General features: G+C 30.9%; 1 protein-coding gene across 4 annotated transcripts in view; it reads right to left on the minus strand.

Moving 5' to 3' along the window:
- erc1b (ELKS/RAB6-interacting/CAST family member 1b) overlaps positions 1 to 20,486 on the minus strand; it is a 321,625-nt gene that overhangs the window by 252,703 nt on the left and 48,436 nt on the right. For 2 of the 4 annotated variants that reach the window (XM_056456006.1, XM_056456005.1), the window contains exons 4-8: positions 15,519 to 15,593; positions 13,318 to 13,473; positions 11,667 to 11,750; positions 8,297 to 8,464; positions 6,280 to 6,447 (exon numbers count right to left, since the gene is read on the minus strand). In XM_056456006.1, coding sequence (XP_056311981.1) covers positions 6,280 to 6,447; positions 8,297 to 8,464; positions 11,667 to 11,750; positions 13,318 to 13,473; positions 15,519 to 15,593 — 651 coding nt within the window. The remainder of the gene's footprint in view (positions 1 to 6,279; positions 6,448 to 8,296; positions 8,465 to 11,666; positions 11,751 to 13,317; positions 13,474 to 15,518; positions 15,594 to 20,486) is intronic. The other 2 variants (XM_056456008.1, XM_056456007.1) reach the window with 1 other exon arrangement.

Here is a 20,486-nt window from a genome sequence, read left to right on the forward strand (position 1 = left end):
TTTTGGTGCGCTTATCATTGAGATACCAAAATTACTAACATATTTCCTAAAGTCTGCTTGCAATCTTAGTGAAGGCCTCTATTCTTATGATGTGGCTGGATTTATGTTATGAGATTATTACTGTGATACATTTTTTTTGATTATTTAAAAAACAACAACCAAATTTAAGTTTATTTACGTTATAGTATACAATCTCACTAACTAATGATTTTTTTACCTCGTCACTTTTTTTATAATGCATCATTTTAAATGCAGATAAGCTCGTTTATGATTGGCCTTTATTATGATTATTCTTCAGGGTGGATCAACGTTCTAATTAATGAATATGCATTCTTATGCTCATGTGGGAGGTCTTATTTTGGTGAGCTTATCATTGAGATACCAAAATTATGAATATATTTCCTAAAGTCTGCTTGCAATGTTAGTGAATGCTTTTAAGATAATAAAAAAACACACTTTTATGTCATATTTTTCACTCTGGAGAATGCAGCGCTACTCTGATTGGCTAACACGCATTCTATAAAAATGTTATCTCAACACAAAAGTTAACTTAATTGTATTTGTGCATTGTGGATTGAACATAAACAATTAAGTTGTCCAAAACAAAACTTAAGAATGCAACGCCTCATTTTAAATATGTAGTTAGACAAGCAGCAAAAATATTTTGAGTATAGAATACAAAGAGAATAATGAATATGCATTCTTATAAAGTGGGCGGTTTTATGCTAATGAGATTATTGTTGCGATACCAAATTTTTGATTATTTCTAAACCACTTGTTAAAAACAAAAATCAAACAACAACTTTATTTATGTTTATTTATGTTATATAATATAATCTGTCTGAATGATTGTTTTTCCTCGTCACTTTTTTACAGTGCATCATTTTAAATGCAGATAAGCTTGTTTATGATTTGCTAATATCTAAAGCAGGCCACATTATTCTTCAGGGTGGATAAATGTTCTTATTAATGAATATGCATTATTATGCTAATGTGGGTGGTCTTATTTTGGTGAGCTTATCATTGAAATACCAATAATAGTAAAATTTTAAATGACTTTTAAAAACTGCAAAATAGTTGTTTATTTATTTGTATTTTAGACTTTTGAACTAAAGCTACTTTTTACATGAGCTTTGCTCTAATTGGCTAACATCAAATCATTTATAAGAGAGGGTTCTAAATAATGAATATTTATAAGTATGCAAAAAAGGAGTTATGCTACTGAGCTGATGGTTCTGATGCCACAATTATTTTAGGAATGACTTGCTTTTGAACTGATTTAATAAACAGTCTGGGTGAACTGAGGAAGTTTAGTCTTAAACATTAAAACATCTAGATTTCAGATGTAAACACCTCAGTTTAAAAAAAGCAATGTTATTTTCCGTGATACGTCATGGTTTCTGCCATGTCAAATGATACGCATGTGCCAGTTTTCCCTCGTTTAATATAATCCTGCTCCGTTTTCTCATGTTTGACCTGTGTGTTGAATGGTGTCCTGTTGAGCAGCCCCATGCATACCTTCATAGCACTGTCTCAATGTGTTATGACCATTAGGAACAGCTCTGGGGCAATACAGAACGACTCAGGCACCATAATGGAAACTAAATGTTTCTCTTTCTGTGGCTTGGGAGAGCACTTGGCTTCAAAAAAAAGTTCATTGTGCCCCCGATGACTCTGAGAGGCTTTCAGACTCAAACTGTGCAGAGAAGCAAAGCAGTCGAGCCGAAAAAAAAAGAGAACAAAAATAGCAAAAATGATTATGAGAAAGATCACATAACGATAAGAAAGCGTCAGATCTTTATATATGAGACACTCTCAAATGAAATCTGGGCTTTTTCCCAAAACAGCAAGTACGCAAGCACTGTTCTATCGCTACAACCTGTTTGTATGTAATATAAACTGAGCTTTCTTTTAACACTATTTACCCTAATAAAACATGGGAGTATACAAAACAAAACGTCTAATTTAGACATGCATTGTGAATAGAACGCTATTTGTGACCCTAGACCACAATAAAGTGTTTGTTGCATGGGTATGTTTTTGGGAATAGCCAAGATTAAAATCATCAATTTATCTTTTAGCCCAAAAATAATAATACTATTAACAAAAGATCATGTTCCATAAAAGCATTTTGTCAATTTTATACTGTAAATATATCAACATTTAATTTTCAATTAGTAATGTGCATTACTGAGGACTTTGGACAACTCTAAAGATGATTTTCTCAGTATTTAGATTTTTTTTTGAACCCTCGGATCAAATAGTTAGGGTCTCAACAAATCTCAACCAAATATTTTCCTATTATAACAAAAAATACAACAATGCAAAGCTTATTACTGGTCCACATTTAGGAAAGAAAAAACAATAATAAAATAAAATAAAATAAAACAAAATAATTAAAAAGTAAATAAAAAAATAATAATAATGAAAAATAACATTTAAAAAATTTAATTTAATTTAAAATTAAATTAAATTCAAAATTTATAAAAAAATATATATAAATAAAATAAAATAAAACTTATAAAATGTAAAAGTTAAATAAAATGAAAAATAAAATAATATAAAAACTTTTAAAATTAAATAATTTTAAATTTTAATTAAATAAAAAAGCAATTAAAATAAACTATAAAAAAATATAAATAAAATTTAATTTCAAAATAGAATAAAATAAAAAATAATAAAATAATAAAAGTAAATAAAATAAAATAATAAAAGTAAATAAAATAAAATATTAAAACAAAATAAATTAAAATAAATTAAAACAAAACAAAACAAAACAAAACAAAACAAAACAAAATAAAATAAAACAAAACAAAACAAAACAAAACAAAACAAAACAAAATAAAATAAAATAAAATAAAATAAAATAAAACAAAACAAAACAAAACAAAACAAAACAAAACAAAACAAAACAAAACAAAACAAAATAAAATAAAATAAAAACCCAACTGCCATCTTAAACTCTTCATTAGGGGGAAAATATTTTCAACCTTAAAAGGTCCTCCATACTACAAAGATAATGAATCAACCTCAGCTTCCTGTAAACTAGGACCATAATTCAAACGAGTACAGCTATTAGGCATTCGAGCAAACATACTTCAGTCTTACTTTATAGCAAATGATCCATGTGCTAATTTGGGGGGGAAACTTAGCCGTAAAATAACATATGACCCAAGTTACAGCGATCTTAGGAGCATGATTTGCAACATTATCCCTGGAATGTCCATTAGAGAGATGCACAACTTCCTGTTTTCCCAATAAAGGTGAGCTCACGGTGGGTTTTGTGCACTCAGACTATCCCCGAGTCAAGATTAATGAGGCCGCGGATGGAGCGCTTGTTTGCACAGCCTGTGATCTCAGCGCTGAAGAACTGAAACTGATAGTCGGATGTAAGCATTGCCTCATGGGAGGACTGATCGGGTCACCACTGAAACAAACTCACAAGAGCACAAGCTGCAAAACACCGTCTTTGATAGTTTAGACGTGCGTGCTGATTTTCTGCCAAAATGTGTTTATTGTGAATTGAAGTTCAAAGCTGCACCCTAAATATTGGACGATGAAAAGCGATGTCGGCGGTGATGGTGAAAACTGTGTGTATCAGACGTGCATTGGAGGTAAGGAGCAAACAGCTGCTGCATGGATATGAAAGATGCAGAACAGACGTGTATAAAGCTTGGCGCCCGCTGTTAGCCTGAGGTTAACGGGCTGAGTGTGTGTCATTTCTGAGAACAGGAGACTCCGTCGCCATCACAAACACAACTTTTCCCTACTTTTAGAAATCATGCATTTACACACACAGGGATATTTTGGTGAGGTTTGGTGCATTTCGCTGGAGATGATCATCGAATGTGGCCTAACAGTGCCATCTACGTTCAGGGGGAGGAAATAACCTAAATGATGTTCAGGAATGTATTCGCTATTGCATTGGTTGCACTGCAAAAAAAATGTTGCTTACTTTGAGTTTTGTCTTTTTTCTAATACAAATATATTAAAATAATTCTTAAATCAAGAAGCATTTTCTAGACAAGTAAAAATCCGGTTTAGTTTTCAGAAATACAAAGAAAAAATTAAGTGAGTCTTCCTTAAAACAAGTTATACATTTTCTGCTAATTTAACACTTTAGTTTAAGTCCCAATTCATGCTATTCATACTGGCTTATTACCTGCTTATTATTGCAATATTAACCTTTTTTTAGTATTTATATATATATTTTTAAACTCAGTCGATGTTTAAGAATGTAAGTTATTGCATTGGTGGCAGTGCAAAAAAAAAAAAGCTTCTTATTTGGAGTTCAGTCTTGTTTCTAGTCCAAATATCTAAAAAAAATAATAATAATCTTAAATCAAGTAGCATTTTCTAGAGTAAAAAATGCTGTTTTGTTTTCAGAAATAGTCAAAATTAAGTGAGTTTTTCCTTAAAACAAGTTATAAATGATCTGCCAACAGGCTAGGTAAAATAATTGGTAACACTTAAGTTTAAGTCATAATTCATGCTATTCACTACTGGCTTATTACTGCAATATTAACCTTTGGTTAGTATTTATAACGTTTTTTTTTTTACTCTGTTGACATTTATGAATGCAATCACTATTGCAGTGGTTGCAGTACAAAAAAAAAGATTTTTACTTTGAGTTGTCAAGTTTCTAGTACAAATATTTCTTTAAAAATCGTCAATCAAAAAGCATTTTCTAGACCAGTAAAATATGCTGTTTTGTTTTCAGAAATAGTCAAAATTAAGTGAGTTTTTCCTTAAAACAAGTTATAAATGATCTGCCAATAGGCTAAGTAAAATGATCGGTAACACAAAAAAATGTTTCTTACTTTGAGTTTTGTCTTGTTTTTAGTCCAAATAATCTTAAATCAAGAAGCCTTTTCTAGACAAGTAATAAAATGCTGCTTTGTTTTTAGCAATAAAAAAATCTAAATTAAGTCAAGAATGATCTGTCAGTAGGCCAAGTAAAATAATCGGTAACACTTTAGTTTAAGTCACACTTCATGTTATTTACTACTGGCCTTTTACCTGCTTATTTTTGCAATATTAACATTTTTAGTATTTATAAAGTATTTTTTTCTTTAAACTCTGTCAATGTTTGCCAATGTAAACTATTGCATTGGTTGCATGGCAAAAAAACAAACATATTTCTTTTTTTGAGTTTAGTCTCATTTCTAGACTAAATATCTAAAAATAATCTTAAACCAAGAAGCATTTTCTAGACAAGTAAAAAAATACTGCTTTGCTTTCAGAAATAGTCAAAATTAAGTGAGTTTTTGCTTTAAAACAAGTTCTAAATGATCTGCCAGTAGGCCGATTAAAATAATCTGTCACACTTTAGAGTAAGTCATGATTCATGTTATTCAGTACTGGCTTATTAGCTGCTTATTATTACAATATTAATATAGTTTATAGAAGTTTTTAGTAGTATAATTTTAATGTACATCCCTAATCCTTCCCAAAACCTAAACCCAACTTCCTCTTTACTAACTATTAATAAGCTTTAATTTTTATTAATATGTTTATTGCGCTAATAACCTTAGTTAATGCTTTGTTAACAGCATGAATTTTGACTTAAAATAAAGTGTTACCAAACAATAGTATTACAAACTAAAATATTGTTATTTTACTTACCACACCGGCAGATTATTTATCTTATTTTAAAGAAAAACTGTCCTACTTTACAATAAGGTTTCATTAATTAATGTTAGTTAATGTATTTACTAACATCAACTAATAATGAACATCTTGTAGAGCATTTATTAAGCACAGTATAACATTTAATAATGCATTTTAATATTCAATGCTTGTTAATATTAAAGTGCTGTGAGTTAACATGAACAACTTTATTTCCATTAACTAACATTAACAAAAATGAATAAATACTGTAATAAATGTAGCGTTCGTTGTTTATTCATGTTAGTAAAAACATTAACTAATACTACCTTATTGTTTATTACTTGCCTATTATTAATATATTAACTGTTCATTATTAGGTATAAAGTATGATCTTATTCTGCATCCATAATCCTACCCAAAACCTAAACCCAACGTCTACCTTACTATTAATAAACAGTTCCTTGGTAGTTTATTAAGCTAGTAGTGTTAGTTAATAATTTGTTAATACTGTGAATTGTGACCTAAACTAAAGGGTTACCCAGAAATCCTTTCTGATGTACAATTTATTTAGTGTTTGTACTGGAAACAGGGCAAAAAGTCACATTTTTTTGCAGTGTCTCAACTGCTGGGATGATTTATTAGTTGCCCTTTGGAGCATGAAGAGTTTACCTTTTTCTGCAGCACATTGACCTTGCGTTCCTTGACGTCAAGCATGTCTTTGAGGTCGTGAATTTCTCCGTTGAGCGTGCCTTTCTCTTCCGACACCTCTTGAATCTGCTTGCTCTTTTTATTCAGCGTGGCCTCCTTCTCCTCCAGACGCAAACGCAGAGCATCGACCTGAAATGGGCAGGGAAAAAGACATTCGTACAGATGCATGAAGTGACAGTTAACGTGCATTAAAACGCTATTATTCATGACATTGTACAGGAACATACTAATACTTGGCCAGTCAGGCCACATTAACCGTCAGCTAAACTCCATGAATCACATGCTGGCACTGGTAACACTGGATTATGATAAAAAGTGTGATGATAGACTAACTACAGAATTAAAAGCACACAAAGAGGCCATTCATAAGCCTTCGCAATTTCACAACAGCACAGGAAGGTGCTCGATACAATAGTGACCCCTAATGGTGAGCAGGGAAAACTGCACTGAGTACAACAGCTTTTTCTAAGCGACACAAAGAGCAAAGGGAAATTACATCCTAATGTTTATTAATATAGGCAGAATATAATGTTTTTTGAGTAATGTATAGTCTCTGTCTGTAAAATAATTAAAAAATACCCACTAATACCCATAGAATAACACATGAAAATATATAATTTTATTCAATTACACTTTCGTTTAAAAGTTTGGGGTGTTTTTTTCATGTTTTTTTTTTTAAGAAAATTATTCTGTTCATTAAGGTGGCATTTGTTAAATGTAAATAAAAAAATAGTGTTAAATATTTATTACACTTTTGAATAACTGCTTTCTCACTGCATGTGGTTTCAAATGGAATTATTACGCCAGTCATTTATTGCTTTTATTACTATTACCATTAATAATAATAATAATAATAATAAATGATAATAATAATAATAATAATAATAATAATATTAATAATAACAGAGTAATTTCTGAAGGATCATGTGACTGAAAACTGGAGTAGTGGAGCTGAAAATTCATCTTTTAAATCACTGGAATAAATGATTAAATTAAAGTATAAACTACTTCTGAACAGTTATTTTACAGTGCAATAATATTTCACAATTTTACCATCTGTACTGTATTTTTGATGAAATAATGCAGTCTTGGTGAGCAGGAAAAGCTTATTTTAAAACATTCAAAAATCTTACTTACCACAAACGGTAGTGTATATATTGGCAGTTATTTATGGTGAAATTTATATCCTTCTTTCCATTTTCTTTCTTCATTTATTTCCACTTTTTTTACATTCTTTTTTTATTGTATTTACATATTTTTACATTTTTACTTCTTTTTTTATTTACTAAGGAACTTTAGTGTTTAATTACAAGAGCAAGGAGCTTTCATTCAATAAAATATAACTAATTTGATAAAAATATAATTTTTATTTTACAAAAACTACAATTGTTGCCCCTTTTTGTCAAAATACATTTAAGCACAATATTTTATACATTACAAAAGTGACAAAATAAAGTGATAAATAATCATATATTCATTAATTAATTAAACAGTAATCTTCTGATATATTTGTCATCTACAGTAATATTTTGGCAACATAAAAATCTAAAAATCATTCAAATTTGTTTAAATAATAATAAATTTAAATCAATCTATTTTGTAAACTGATTTGATCAATTCATTGCAATGACTCCAATTAAAAAGAAAATTACATAACAGTATAGCTAGAACCAAAATAAAATAAATACATTTAATAAACAGAAACTTTAATAATGATCTCAGACAAATTTGTATGCAGTTTTTGTTTTTAGAAAGTCACTAAAATCTCTGGTTCCTGATTTCTATGACAGTGGCCATTGTCCTAAATCAGAGCTGAGGAAGTGACTTTCAATCATCCTAGAAGTTTCAGTAAAATGGGTAGATCAAAAATAATACTAAATCTTGGCATAATTATCCATCTTCTTTTATTCTTGAAAATTGTATTCCGAATTAGTTGAAAAATAAATAAAGTTGATTTCATCTATAACAAAACTTGTACCTCAGTCTGCAGGATGGCGGCACGCTGTTCTTTGGCAGTGAGAGACTCCTTGAGGACATCGATGTGCTGTTTGCTGTCTGAAAACTGATTGGTCAGAGTCTCCAGTTTAGTCTGCAGGCCCAAGAGTTCAGAATCCTTCCTGGACAGATCCTGCTTTACCTGGTCAATCTGTGCAACAGAAACAGTGGCTCTTAAAACTCCAGAAAACTCTTCTATTTAAACATCTTTGAGAGATTTGAACACAGCTTTTGAATGACAGCATGTAATCTTTTTGTACTATATGAAACGGTCTGTTCAGTATATCCTGTGATACTGAATAGACAACTTTAAAAATTTTTTTTAAATAATTCAAAAGTTTAATGTCACTTACTGATGTAAAATTGATGCAATCTTCACTTTATGCATCAAGTTACAAATTAAAAGGGGATTAAATCTATTTGATGGCTACTGTGGATGTCAATGTCTATACTCTCTGTGTATTTTCAATAGATTAACACAGCAATAACAATATTGCATGACTGAAAAGACTGCAGCTGTTTCATAACTATACGTGATATATATACTGTATATGTACTGCTCTCTGCAGGTCAGTTTATTTGATTTGTTTATACATGATAATGTTTGAGTTGTAAAATATATAAGACAAATTAAGCTGGAAAAATTAATTGATTTGTCTATTTAGCCAAGATCTCAATTGCACAAGCATTTTTATATAACTTTATATAATTTTTAATTACTCATTTCAGCCAAAAAACATTAAAACAATACATTAAAAAATACAAAATATTTATAATTTTAAAATTAAAATTAATTATTATGTAAAAACTAAACAATCAATAAAAGAAAAGATAATTTATAGCATTAAGTGCATTTTTATAATTAATTAAATTCATATTTAACCAAATAGTACGAATAATATTAATAATAATATTAATAATAATAATAATAATAATAATAATAATAATAATAATTATTATTATTATTATTATTATTATTATTATTATATTCATATTTAAGCAAATAGAAGTAATAATAATAATGATAATAGTAATAATTGTTATTATTCTTCTTATTATTACACATATAATAATAATAATATTAATAATAATAATAATAATAATAATAATAATAATAATAATAATTATTATTATTATTATTATTATTAATTCTATTCATATTTAACCACATTTAACTAATAATAATAATAATAATAATAATAATAATAATAATAAATTATTCTTAATATTATTATTAAAAAATTATTATTATTGTTATTATTATTATCATTACATAAATAATTAATTATTAAAAATAATTATTACATAAATTATTATATAAACAATATTACGACTACATAAAACACAACAAGCAGCAATCATTTAGATTGCTATTGCTATTGCAATTAGACACCTCAGACAGACAAATAACCTAGCAGCAATTCCTGTGAAGAGAAAAACAAAACTAAAGTATCAAAAAGGTTCAAAAGGGCACATTAAAACTCCTTAACTATTCACATAAACACATTTTCAGACAGCAAACAGTTAATTCACTTCAAAACAGACAAACAAGTGTTCATTTGTTACAATTCTCACAGTCTTGATGCATTCCCAGCATGCACTGGGGCAGCAATAGCAGGTTAGCACGGCCTAAAGCTGCATCTCTACTGGCTGCCAGTCAACCTAGTTAAGAAAAGAGGCGTGCGCAGATGCAGAAGAGATTCGTTCAGATAGAAAATGAGAAAGACTCAAGCCTCCTGGACATTAGTGCTCTACTCCAAACAGCGCTACAAACAAGAGAGAAAGGAAAAGAACGAGAGATTGAAAAGCATTGTGGGAGTCTAGAACGGCGTTCGACTTTTTGGCACAGCATTGGGCGACTCTGCTTTCCTGATCAGAGACTTCACACCCACCACTCCTGCTATTCTGACCTCAGGCCGACACTGATAAGGTGACATGAAAGGTAATTTTTGATCAGTTTCCGTCAGCACCCCTGAGCTTTTCCAGCGTTTACTCCCTTCACCCACATGGATCATACTGTCTACTTGTGAGGATTGTTTGGCTAAGAGCACATTTCTCATGTCTTCATTCTCAAGTGGGATATTTTGTTGGGTTTAAGCTGATATAGTACTGGAACAGTATAGTATAGTATAGTATAGTATAGTATAGTATAGTATAGTATAGTATAGTATAGTATAGTATAGTATAGTATAGTATAGTGTAGTGAAGTGTAGTATAGTATAGTGTAGTGAAGTGTAGTGTAGTATAGTATAGCATAGTGTAGTGTAGTATAGTACAGTGTAGTGTAGTATAGTATAGGTGTTATGTAATGCATGCAAAAATAAACTATAAAAAATTTTATTCAACTTTAAGTCACTTTTTCAGTGAACTCTTAACTTGAAAATGAGAAGAAAGAGAAAGTTAGTTTTTATAAAATGACTAAGAGTACAATTAAAAATAGAAATATATATATCAATATATATATATAAATATATCAATTTTATTCTGGTGTTAGATGAGAGAATCCATGAACGGCAAGAGGCAAACTTATTAATTTAAATTATATTTCTTGCATCTTTTTTGGATGGATGGATGGATGGATGGATGGATGAAAAAAAATGAATGAAGGAGGACAAGATGGAAGGATGGATGGAAGAAAGAAAGATAAATGAAGGAATGAATGATGGATGGATGGATGGATGGATGGATGAATAGATAGATGAAAGAAAGAATGAATGAAAAAGGAAAGAAGGAAGGAAGCAAGGATTGATGAATGGATGGAAGAAAAAGATAAAGGAAGGAGGGAATGATGGAAGGATGGAAGGAAGGAAGGAAGGAAGGACGGACAGACGGATGGAAGGAAGGAAGAAAGAATGAAAGAAAGATAAAGGAATGATGGATGGATGGATGGATGGAAGGAAGAAAGGATGGATGGATGGATGAGATGAATAATAAATAAATAAAAATGAATGAATGAATAAATGAACGTTGAGTGCAACAAATATGGTCAGTATAAAACAAATAAAATCACTATAATCTTTTTTTGCCCTTTGACTTGCAGCAGAGGGCATGAATAATGTATGAAATTACCCAAATAAACAAACCTTGCCCTTCAACCTCGCCTTTCAGGGCTTGCATAGACGAGACATTAATACACTGCACTTCATCCACACAAAAAACTAATAAATAATGCTAAAAAAGAAAAACTGCCCTAAGCTAAAGTGCAGGTCAGTCAGTCGGTGGACTTCTCTGAGGTTAAAGTGAATCAGAGCCCAAATATCTGCTGTGCGTGGGCCAGACTGTCTCTCTGGTCAGAAAAGCAGAGCTGCGCTTGTGTTTCTAAGCCGCTTCTCTGGAAGTCTTACGGCAGAGACCTCTTGCTGGAGCTCAGACACCACATTTTTCAGCTCCTCGCCCTGTGTTTGGCTCTGCGCCAGCTCGTCCTTCAGCTTCTCTACCTGTCAGAAGAGGCTGGCATTACTGCAAAAACCACCAATCACCATCCAGCAGCTGGCATGCACACACACACCCTGCGGCCAATTAAACCCATGTTGCCAGAGTTATCAGACCGATCGGCGATCGGCGATCACCTCACAGGCCATGCGGTTATGATTTCGCCACTTAGCTGCAATTAAATGTCATTAAATAGGAGGTTTTGGGAAAGGTCAGCAGAGGGTTTACTAAAGAAAAATTCTGTAGGTATAATTGATGTAGTCGGGGCTCAAAAGTGCTGTTTTAACACACCTATTAATGATCAGAGACTTGACAAAACTTACCGGCCAAAAAAAAACAATGTTTATTTTTTCATTTATAGAAAATAAAGTAAAACTTATTATTATTATTATTATTATTATTATTATTATTATTATTATTATTATTATTATTGACAATAAATAATGATAATAATAATATTAATAATAACTATATTATCTTTATCATTATTTTTATATTATATTATTATTTGGCTTAAATTTATTATTATTATTATTATTGTTGTTGTTATTATTATTATTATTATTATTATTATTGTTTTATTATTATTTTTATTTTTATTATTATTATTAAAATAATAATTATTTTTATTATTTTTATTATTATTATTATAGACAATAAGTAACTATAATAATTACTATATTATTATTATTAGTAGTATTATTAGTATTATTATTATTATTATTATCATTATTTTATTTCAACTATTCTACAAAAATGTAAAATATCAATCAATACATGTGAAATATTTCTAATTGTTTCAAAATATAAATATTTTCCAAATATTTCTGAAACTAATATGAAAACTTAAAATATTATTATCAAAATGTTAAATGTTTCTAATTATTTATCAAATAAAATTTTATTTTACAAATAAACATAGCAAATAAAATTAAGATATATGATTATGAAGATATCAAAATTCAATTAAACTAAAGAAATAAAAGTAATAAATGATTAAAAAATAATTTGATACATAAAAAAGTAAGGATAATCAAACCATTATTTGTTCATTTATTTATTTGTTTTGTATTTATTTGTTCATTTATGTATTCGTTAATTTATTTACAAAACTGCACCTCAATTTACATTAAAACTGCTTTAAAATGAAAATGTAAGCAATTTTATGCTGATTTCACAATTTCTGATTCACAACACGTAACAACACTAGCTTCAGCATAAACGTTAGCGACACCACAACACACCTACTGTACTAGTATTTAAGTATTCAACAACACACAGGCTAAAGCTAAGGTGCAGGTAATTTATATTATATTATATTATATATATATATATATATATATATATATATATATATATATATATATATATAGATATATATATCTATATATATATATCTATATATATCTATATATATATATCTATATATATCTATATATATATATATATATATATATATATATATATATATATATATATATATATATATATATATATATATATATAATAAAGATATGCATATATGCAGTTTATAGGATAATAAGAAGTTCCCCCGTGATCCGCAGACTCTACCTTATTCTTCATGAACTTGGAGTGACTGCGATAAACCTCCATCTGCTTCATCTCCTCCTCTCGCTCCTCTGTGCTGAGAGCTCCGTTAGACTTCAGCATCTGAATCTCATCCTCCAGGTCTCTCAGACTGCGCTCCATAGAGCCAATCTTTGAGTCCTGCAGAGATCATAAACACACGTTTGAGGAAAAAACAAATGAAGACACAGGGAAGGTGCAAATTCGCTATTTACTGTATGCCAGCTGCTAATAAATAATGAATTCATTCATCTGGAGATCTAATGTAAGAGCGTATGTAAGAGCATACAGTTGAAGACAAAATGATTGGCCCTACCAGGAATTTTTTTCTCCTTTTTTAATATTTCCCAAATGATGTGTAACATAGTAAGAAACTTTTCACAGTATTTCCTATAATATTTTCTTCTGGAGAAAGCTTATTTATTTTATTTCAGATAGAATAAAAGCATTTTTTAGGTTTTTACACACCATTTTAAGGTCAATATTATTAGCCATTTTTTTTCCGATAGTCTCCAGAAAAAAAAACAATCATTGTACAATGACTTGCCTAATTAACTTAATGAAACTAGTTAAGCCTTTAAATACCCCTTTAAGCTGAATATTAATTTCTTAAAAAATAACTAGTCTGCTCTGAGGTGAACAAATGATTTGTTCTGGCTATATTTGCAACTTTTTAATTGTCAAAATAAAAAAAATGCAGATAAAGTTGTCAAAGATGTATCTCAATAAATATGAACTGTTTTTCGTACTGTATAAAATATATATAACATTCGTGATTGTGATCACATACTTGCATTTGGAAAACATATAATGTGCGTGCAGGTGTTTGGTCGATATTACTTAACTACAACCCCAAATCAAAAAAGGTTGGGACAGTATGGAAAAGGCAAATGATTTCCAGATTTGCCATCTCCAGGTTGAAGGAAAGCCCTTACTGCAGGTGGAGGAGTTCAAGTATCTTTTTGTTTAAGAGTGAGGGAAGGATGGAGCGTGAGATTGACAGGCGGATCGGTGCAGCGGCAGCAATAATGCAGTCGATGTACCTGTCCGTTGTGGTAAAGAAGGAGCTGAGCCGAAAGGCAAAGCTCTCGATTTTGCAATCTACGTTCCTACTCTCACCTACGGTCATAAGCTTTGGGTCATGAACGAAAGGACAAGATCTCGGATACAAGCAGCCGAAATTAGTCTCCTTTGCAGGGTGGCAGGGCGCACCCTAATAGATAGGGTGAGGAGCTCTGTGATCCAGGAGGAGCTCGGAGTAGAGCCGCTGCTCCTCCACTAAGAGAGAAGTCAGCTGAGGTGGCTCAGGCATCTGTTTCGGATGCCTCCTGGATGCCTACCTAGGGAGGTGTTCCAGGCATGTCCCAACAGGAGCCGGCCTCGGGGAAGATCCAGGACATGCTGGAGGGACTATGTCTCTCGGCTGGCCTGGGAACGCTTCGAGATTCCCCTGGAGGAGCTGGAGGAAATGTCTGGGGAGAGGGAAGTCTGGGGTTCTCTCCTAAGAATGCTGCCTCTGCGACCCGGACCCGAAAAAGCGGTTGAAAATTAATGAATTAATGAATTTCACCAAACAATGTTGTCCACCGTAAGATTTGTTTGCAGGAAGAATGGGACAAAATTACACATGAAACACTTCATCACATGGTGTCTTTAGTCCCTAAATGTCTTTTAAGTGTTGTGAAAAGGAATGGCATTATTACAAAGTGGTAAATGCAAATGTGTTAAAATGTGACGCAAGAATCAAAATTGGAATACATGTTTATTAAACAAATCTAAATCGTGAGGAACACATGAAATATTGTGTTGTTGCATTGTCTGTAATGAAATACAAGTCAAGGTAAATTTAGAGATCACTTTATTTATTGAAGTTTTCCATACGGTCCCAACTTTTTCTGATTTGGGGTTGTATTTTCTATCAAATTAACAAAAACAGCCAAACTCCATATTTCATATGTTTCTATATTGTATTTTTGTTTTATCTTGTATTATTAACTGCTATAACTTAAAGTATTGGCTCATTATAATGTGTTTTTTGAAAAGTGAATGACACACTCAATATTGTCATCATGCACAGCATTAAAACAACAATCCCATTATTATTTTGTTATAATAAGAAATACTAAACTTTACTATACTTTGTGATTTCCTTGCAATACACACAAGACAAACACACATACACTTGCCTTCATTTCGATGACAGTCTGCAGGGCCTTGGTTTTGGCTGATTCTGGAGCTCCCTCATAACGCCGGTGGAGATCCTGTGGAGAAAACACAAGACGAGGATCGTGAGGTGAAACCGCAGGACAAAAACGTCCACCTCTACCACCAAACGTCAGCTGATGAGGATCCAATCCACCCCACATTATACCCCGCTGATAATAAAACACCACCGACTAATGATTCTCCAGCACCAAATGACTAATTCAGCACGCTGATGTCAGTCCGAGAGAGTTTCAGTCTGCTGCTTTAAACGTTTATGCGTGGCTGAGTCCCTTATGAACAAGATAATGCACTGAGCAGCGGACAAATAGAGTGAATGAAATGTCCACTAACACAAAGACGCAGCCTCCAGCAACTGAAGACCTCAAAATCAGCATTCAGACACAAAATATGAAGCCAGATCCTTCAGATTTGATGAAAGCTCATGGGGAAAACAGCATGAATCTACATAGCATGGAAGCAGAACAGCACTTGAGGGAATGCAACTATTAAAAATGCTGCTGTTGAACCTGCAAAAGCTATATTATATTTTAATATTAATATTATCTACAGTGTAAAAAAATGTAATGACAAACTAGTCTAGACAAAACAAATATTTTATGTTGCTTTAACTTCATTCACTCATTTTTCTTCGGCTTAGTCCCTTATTCATCAGGGATCGCCATGGCGGAATGAACCAACAACTTATCCAGCATATGTTTTACGCAGCTGATGCCCTTCCAGCTGCAACCCAGTACTGGGAAACATCCATACACGCTCATTCACACACATACACTACAGCCAATTTAGTTTATTCAATTCACCTATAGCGCATGTCTTTGGACTGTGGGGGAAACTGGAGGAAACCTATGCGAACAGGAGAAGAACATGCAAACTCCTTACAGAAATGCCCACTGATCCAGCTGGGAATCGAACCAGCGTCCTTCTTGCTGTGAGGCAACAGTGCTAACCACAGAGCCACCATGTCAGCCTTGCTTTAACTTATCTTAATAATTTAATCAGGTTTCGACTTCATCTTTTAATTTCGTTCCCTTCAACTTCATCTTTTAAGTTATACAAAGTTTAACTTAATATTTTTAGTCAGTTTGATTGATGCATGTTGAGATAACTGGAAAAGTTTAATTGATTCAACTGAAAAACTTAAGGCTCGAGATTTTTTATGACATTATGATACATGTACTATTCATAAATTATGAAAAGAAAGTGTCATTTTATTAAATTGAATTTTAATCGCATTGAAGAAGCAATCTCAGGCGTCTCCAGAATGCCTCTGTAAAATTTCAGCACAAAATACCTCAGGGATCATTTATAATTCCTGTAAATGGGCATTTTGAAGCCCTTTTAAACGCCCTTTTTATGCATCTCTTAAAAAAAGAATATGCAAATGAGTTGCTTCTCCCAGCCCATTTTCAGAAGTGGGTGGAGCTTTTACAGCTTGCATCTCTGTTACTCCGGCATTAAAAAGAAAATGTCCATGAAAGCCTGTGAACTCTATTTTATTTGAAGAACTTAGGGTGCTTGTTTGTTTTGCTTTGATTTGTTGTTGTTGTGTTTGTTTGTTTGTTTGTTTGTTTGTTTGTTTGTTTGTCATATTCATGATTGTAATCAGTTTATTGCTGCAAAGGTATTTCCAAATTCATTGCGTGTCTAATCAAAACAATTTAAAAAGTAACAATTGTTTGTTTTTTGACATTTTTGTTTGTTTGTTTGGCATCTTCATAACAGTAATCAATTTATCGCTGTAAATGTATTTTCAACTTCATTGTGCTTCTAATAAAAAAGGAAAAATAAAAATAAACTGAATCACCTGCAGTTCACTTAATGGCCGACAGTATCACAGAATTTTTGGTATTCTGAATTTTACATGCAGCCCATTAAATGACATTAAAACAGTTATAAAAGGATTTAAAAGACATTCCGAGACATTGCCTCATTATCGGTAATTCACGGACATTTCCAGTAAGTCTTTGATAAAGGTGGAATTTCATATCACAAGATTAAAAGAATAAGGGCTGTTCGTTTATTTCTGTCTGTTCTCTGATGTCCAACTGTAAGCTTCAATGAAAGACCTGAAATGATCTACTGATCTCTCTCCAAATCATTATTTTAATCATTCACTGCTGCATTTCGCAGAGCTAAACTCAAAGATCAGAGCATAGTGAACACCTGCACAAGATGATTTTATTTCAAACAAATACTGTTTTTTACAACTCCTGAAAATAAAATGCACTGTATTGTATTTGAAACAAACATTTTAAAGATAGACTCTAAAAATAATGCACAATAATTACAATTAAAACAAAAACCATTTGAAACGCATTTTTTCTGTCTGATAATCACATTGACCCTAAAGTTCTAAACTATTTTACTTATTTATTTATTTGTTGTTTATTTACTTATTTATTCATTCATTTATTTATTTATTCGTTCATTTACTTATTTATTCGTTCATTTATTTATTTATTCGTTCATTTATTTATTTATTTATTTATTTATTTATTTATTTATTTATTTATTTATTTATTTATTTATGTTTATTTATTTATTCTTTCATTTATTTATTCATCAATTTATTCGTTTATTTATTTATTTGTTTATTTATTTATTTATTTATTTATTTATTTATTCATTCATTTACTCATTTATTTGTTCATTTCTTTATTCGTTTGTTTATTTATTCGTTCATGTATTTATTTTTCAGTTTGTTTATTTATTTATTTATTTATGTTTATTTATTTATTCTTTCATTTATTTATTCATTCATTTATTCGTTCATTTATTTATTTATTTATTTATTTATTTATTTATTTATTTATTCATTCATTCATTCATTTGCTTATTTATTTGTTCATTTCTTTATTCGTTTGTTTATTTATTCGTTTATGTATTTATTTTTCTGTTTATTTATTTATTTATTTATTTATTTATTTATTTATTTATTTATTTATTTATTTATTTATGTATGTATGTTTTCAGCGCCAATAGCCAAGTGGTTAAGTGCACTGACATATAGCACCATGGTCCTTTGCCGACCCTTCCCCTCTACTCCCAACTATTATTTAGTGTTAAAAAACCCTAAAAAAAATCTTTTAAAAAAATGCATGTTAATTTGTTTATTGGTTTATTTATTTATTTATTTGTTCATTTATCTATTTTTTCATTTATTTATTTATTTTATTTACTATTTACTAGTTCATTTGTTCATTTATTTATTGGTTCATTTATTTATTTAGTTTGTTTGTTTAACATTATATTAGGTTACATTACAGTAAGCATTACATCATGTTAGTGGCTACACATTATTAACCTTTTCCTGTTTGATAATGATTTCAGGTTCCAAAAAAGGGTGTAAAAACTCTCAGCTCAAAGTCCTTTCTGCGCGTTGCTCAAAAGTAATTCAGAAAATGCGATAAACTAGGTGGCCACTAGATGCCACTGTCGCCAAATTTCTGCATTCGCTCATTGGCTGTCTCAGAAGATGCCTGACAGAAGTAAAAATAAAATAAAATAATACAAATGCCATGAGGACAGTTTGGATTTCCACAAAAACAAACAAAACTTACAATAATCAAAATAAATAAATAAATAAATAAATAAATAAATAAATAAATACAAAACATTTGTGATTTGCATTGTTTGATCCTCATACCATTCTAATAAATAATGCCATTAGGGAATTCAGATCTTCACAAAGAAAATCAAACAAACTAAAATAAATAAAATAAATTTCAAATATTTGTGGATTGCATTGTTTTTATCCTCATATCTTTCTAATAAACTATGCCACGTAGCATAATAATAATAATAATATATTAAATGACAAGATTGTCTTCATTTGCCTGCTTTTACTTTAAGAAGTTTCTTCCTCAGCTATTTTATTTTCATTTTCAGTAAATCTCTGCCTGAGAAATGTCCGTTCAACTCCAATAAACTTCAATCAGCGCTATAACTACTAAAGTAAATGTGCTGAATGTTTCGTGTGCCACATTAGCAGTTTTTGCACTCGGCAACATCTGTGTCTCCTTTCATCAATGATCCTTTCAGTCTCTCTGGTTTCTATAGCAACAAATGTTCAACCGGCTTCAGTTTACAGCAGGTTTCCTTCTCTCTGAGTCTCGATAAGCTTCGCTCGTCCGCTGCTGTTTAAAATGACTAATCTAGAGCCCTTGATTCATCAGCGGCGTAATTGAGAGTCCTGGCCAAAACATTTTACCGCGAATCATCAACTGTGGATAAATGACCAAGTGTTGTCAGCATCGTTCCCGGAGCAGCTGTTTGGTTATTCAATACCTGATAGTCACTTAAACACTGTTATGGAAGAGGGTGACATCTTTATGGAAGATCATTTCTGACCAAAATATAATAAGAGAGAGGACTTGCTTTTTTGCAATTATGAGAAGAAAAACAACAAAGGAAATGTAAAATATATTTTAAAAAGCTCACAATTCGAAGAGAACAAATACATCCACTTAAAAAAAAAAGTTAATTTATTAAGTTAATTAGGTATAATTTATTAAGTCAATTATTTGATTTGAAAAATTGTGAGATGCAAACTCTAAAATATGAGAAAAGGCAGAATTGTGAGAGATAATGTCATGATCAACAGCGATCCAGGCTTGCAGATTGCTGGTAAAAACACGCACTTTCACATGGACTACAGGTCTGTCACTTTATGAACCACATTTCCAGTTATGCACCTTACACGCACCTGTTCCGGTTCTCTAATGATTACACACACGCAGCTGGAAGCTGATCAAAGACTCATTACACAGACTATTTACACAGCCTACATGACACAAGGTGCGTCCCAAATTGCAAACTTATGCCCTATTCTATGCCATTTTTGTAGTTTAAATACTGTAAGTAGTGCGTACACAATGAAAACCCTAAAAAATAATAAGTGCACTTTAATTACCCGGATGATGCACTTA

Source organism: Danio aesculapii, chromosome 4, assembly GCF_903798145.1.
Source record: "Danio aesculapii chromosome 4, fDanAes4.1, whole genome shotgun sequence".
Classification (NCBI taxonomy): domain Eukaryota; kingdom Metazoa; phylum Chordata; class Actinopteri; order Cypriniformes; family Danionidae; genus Danio; species Danio aesculapii.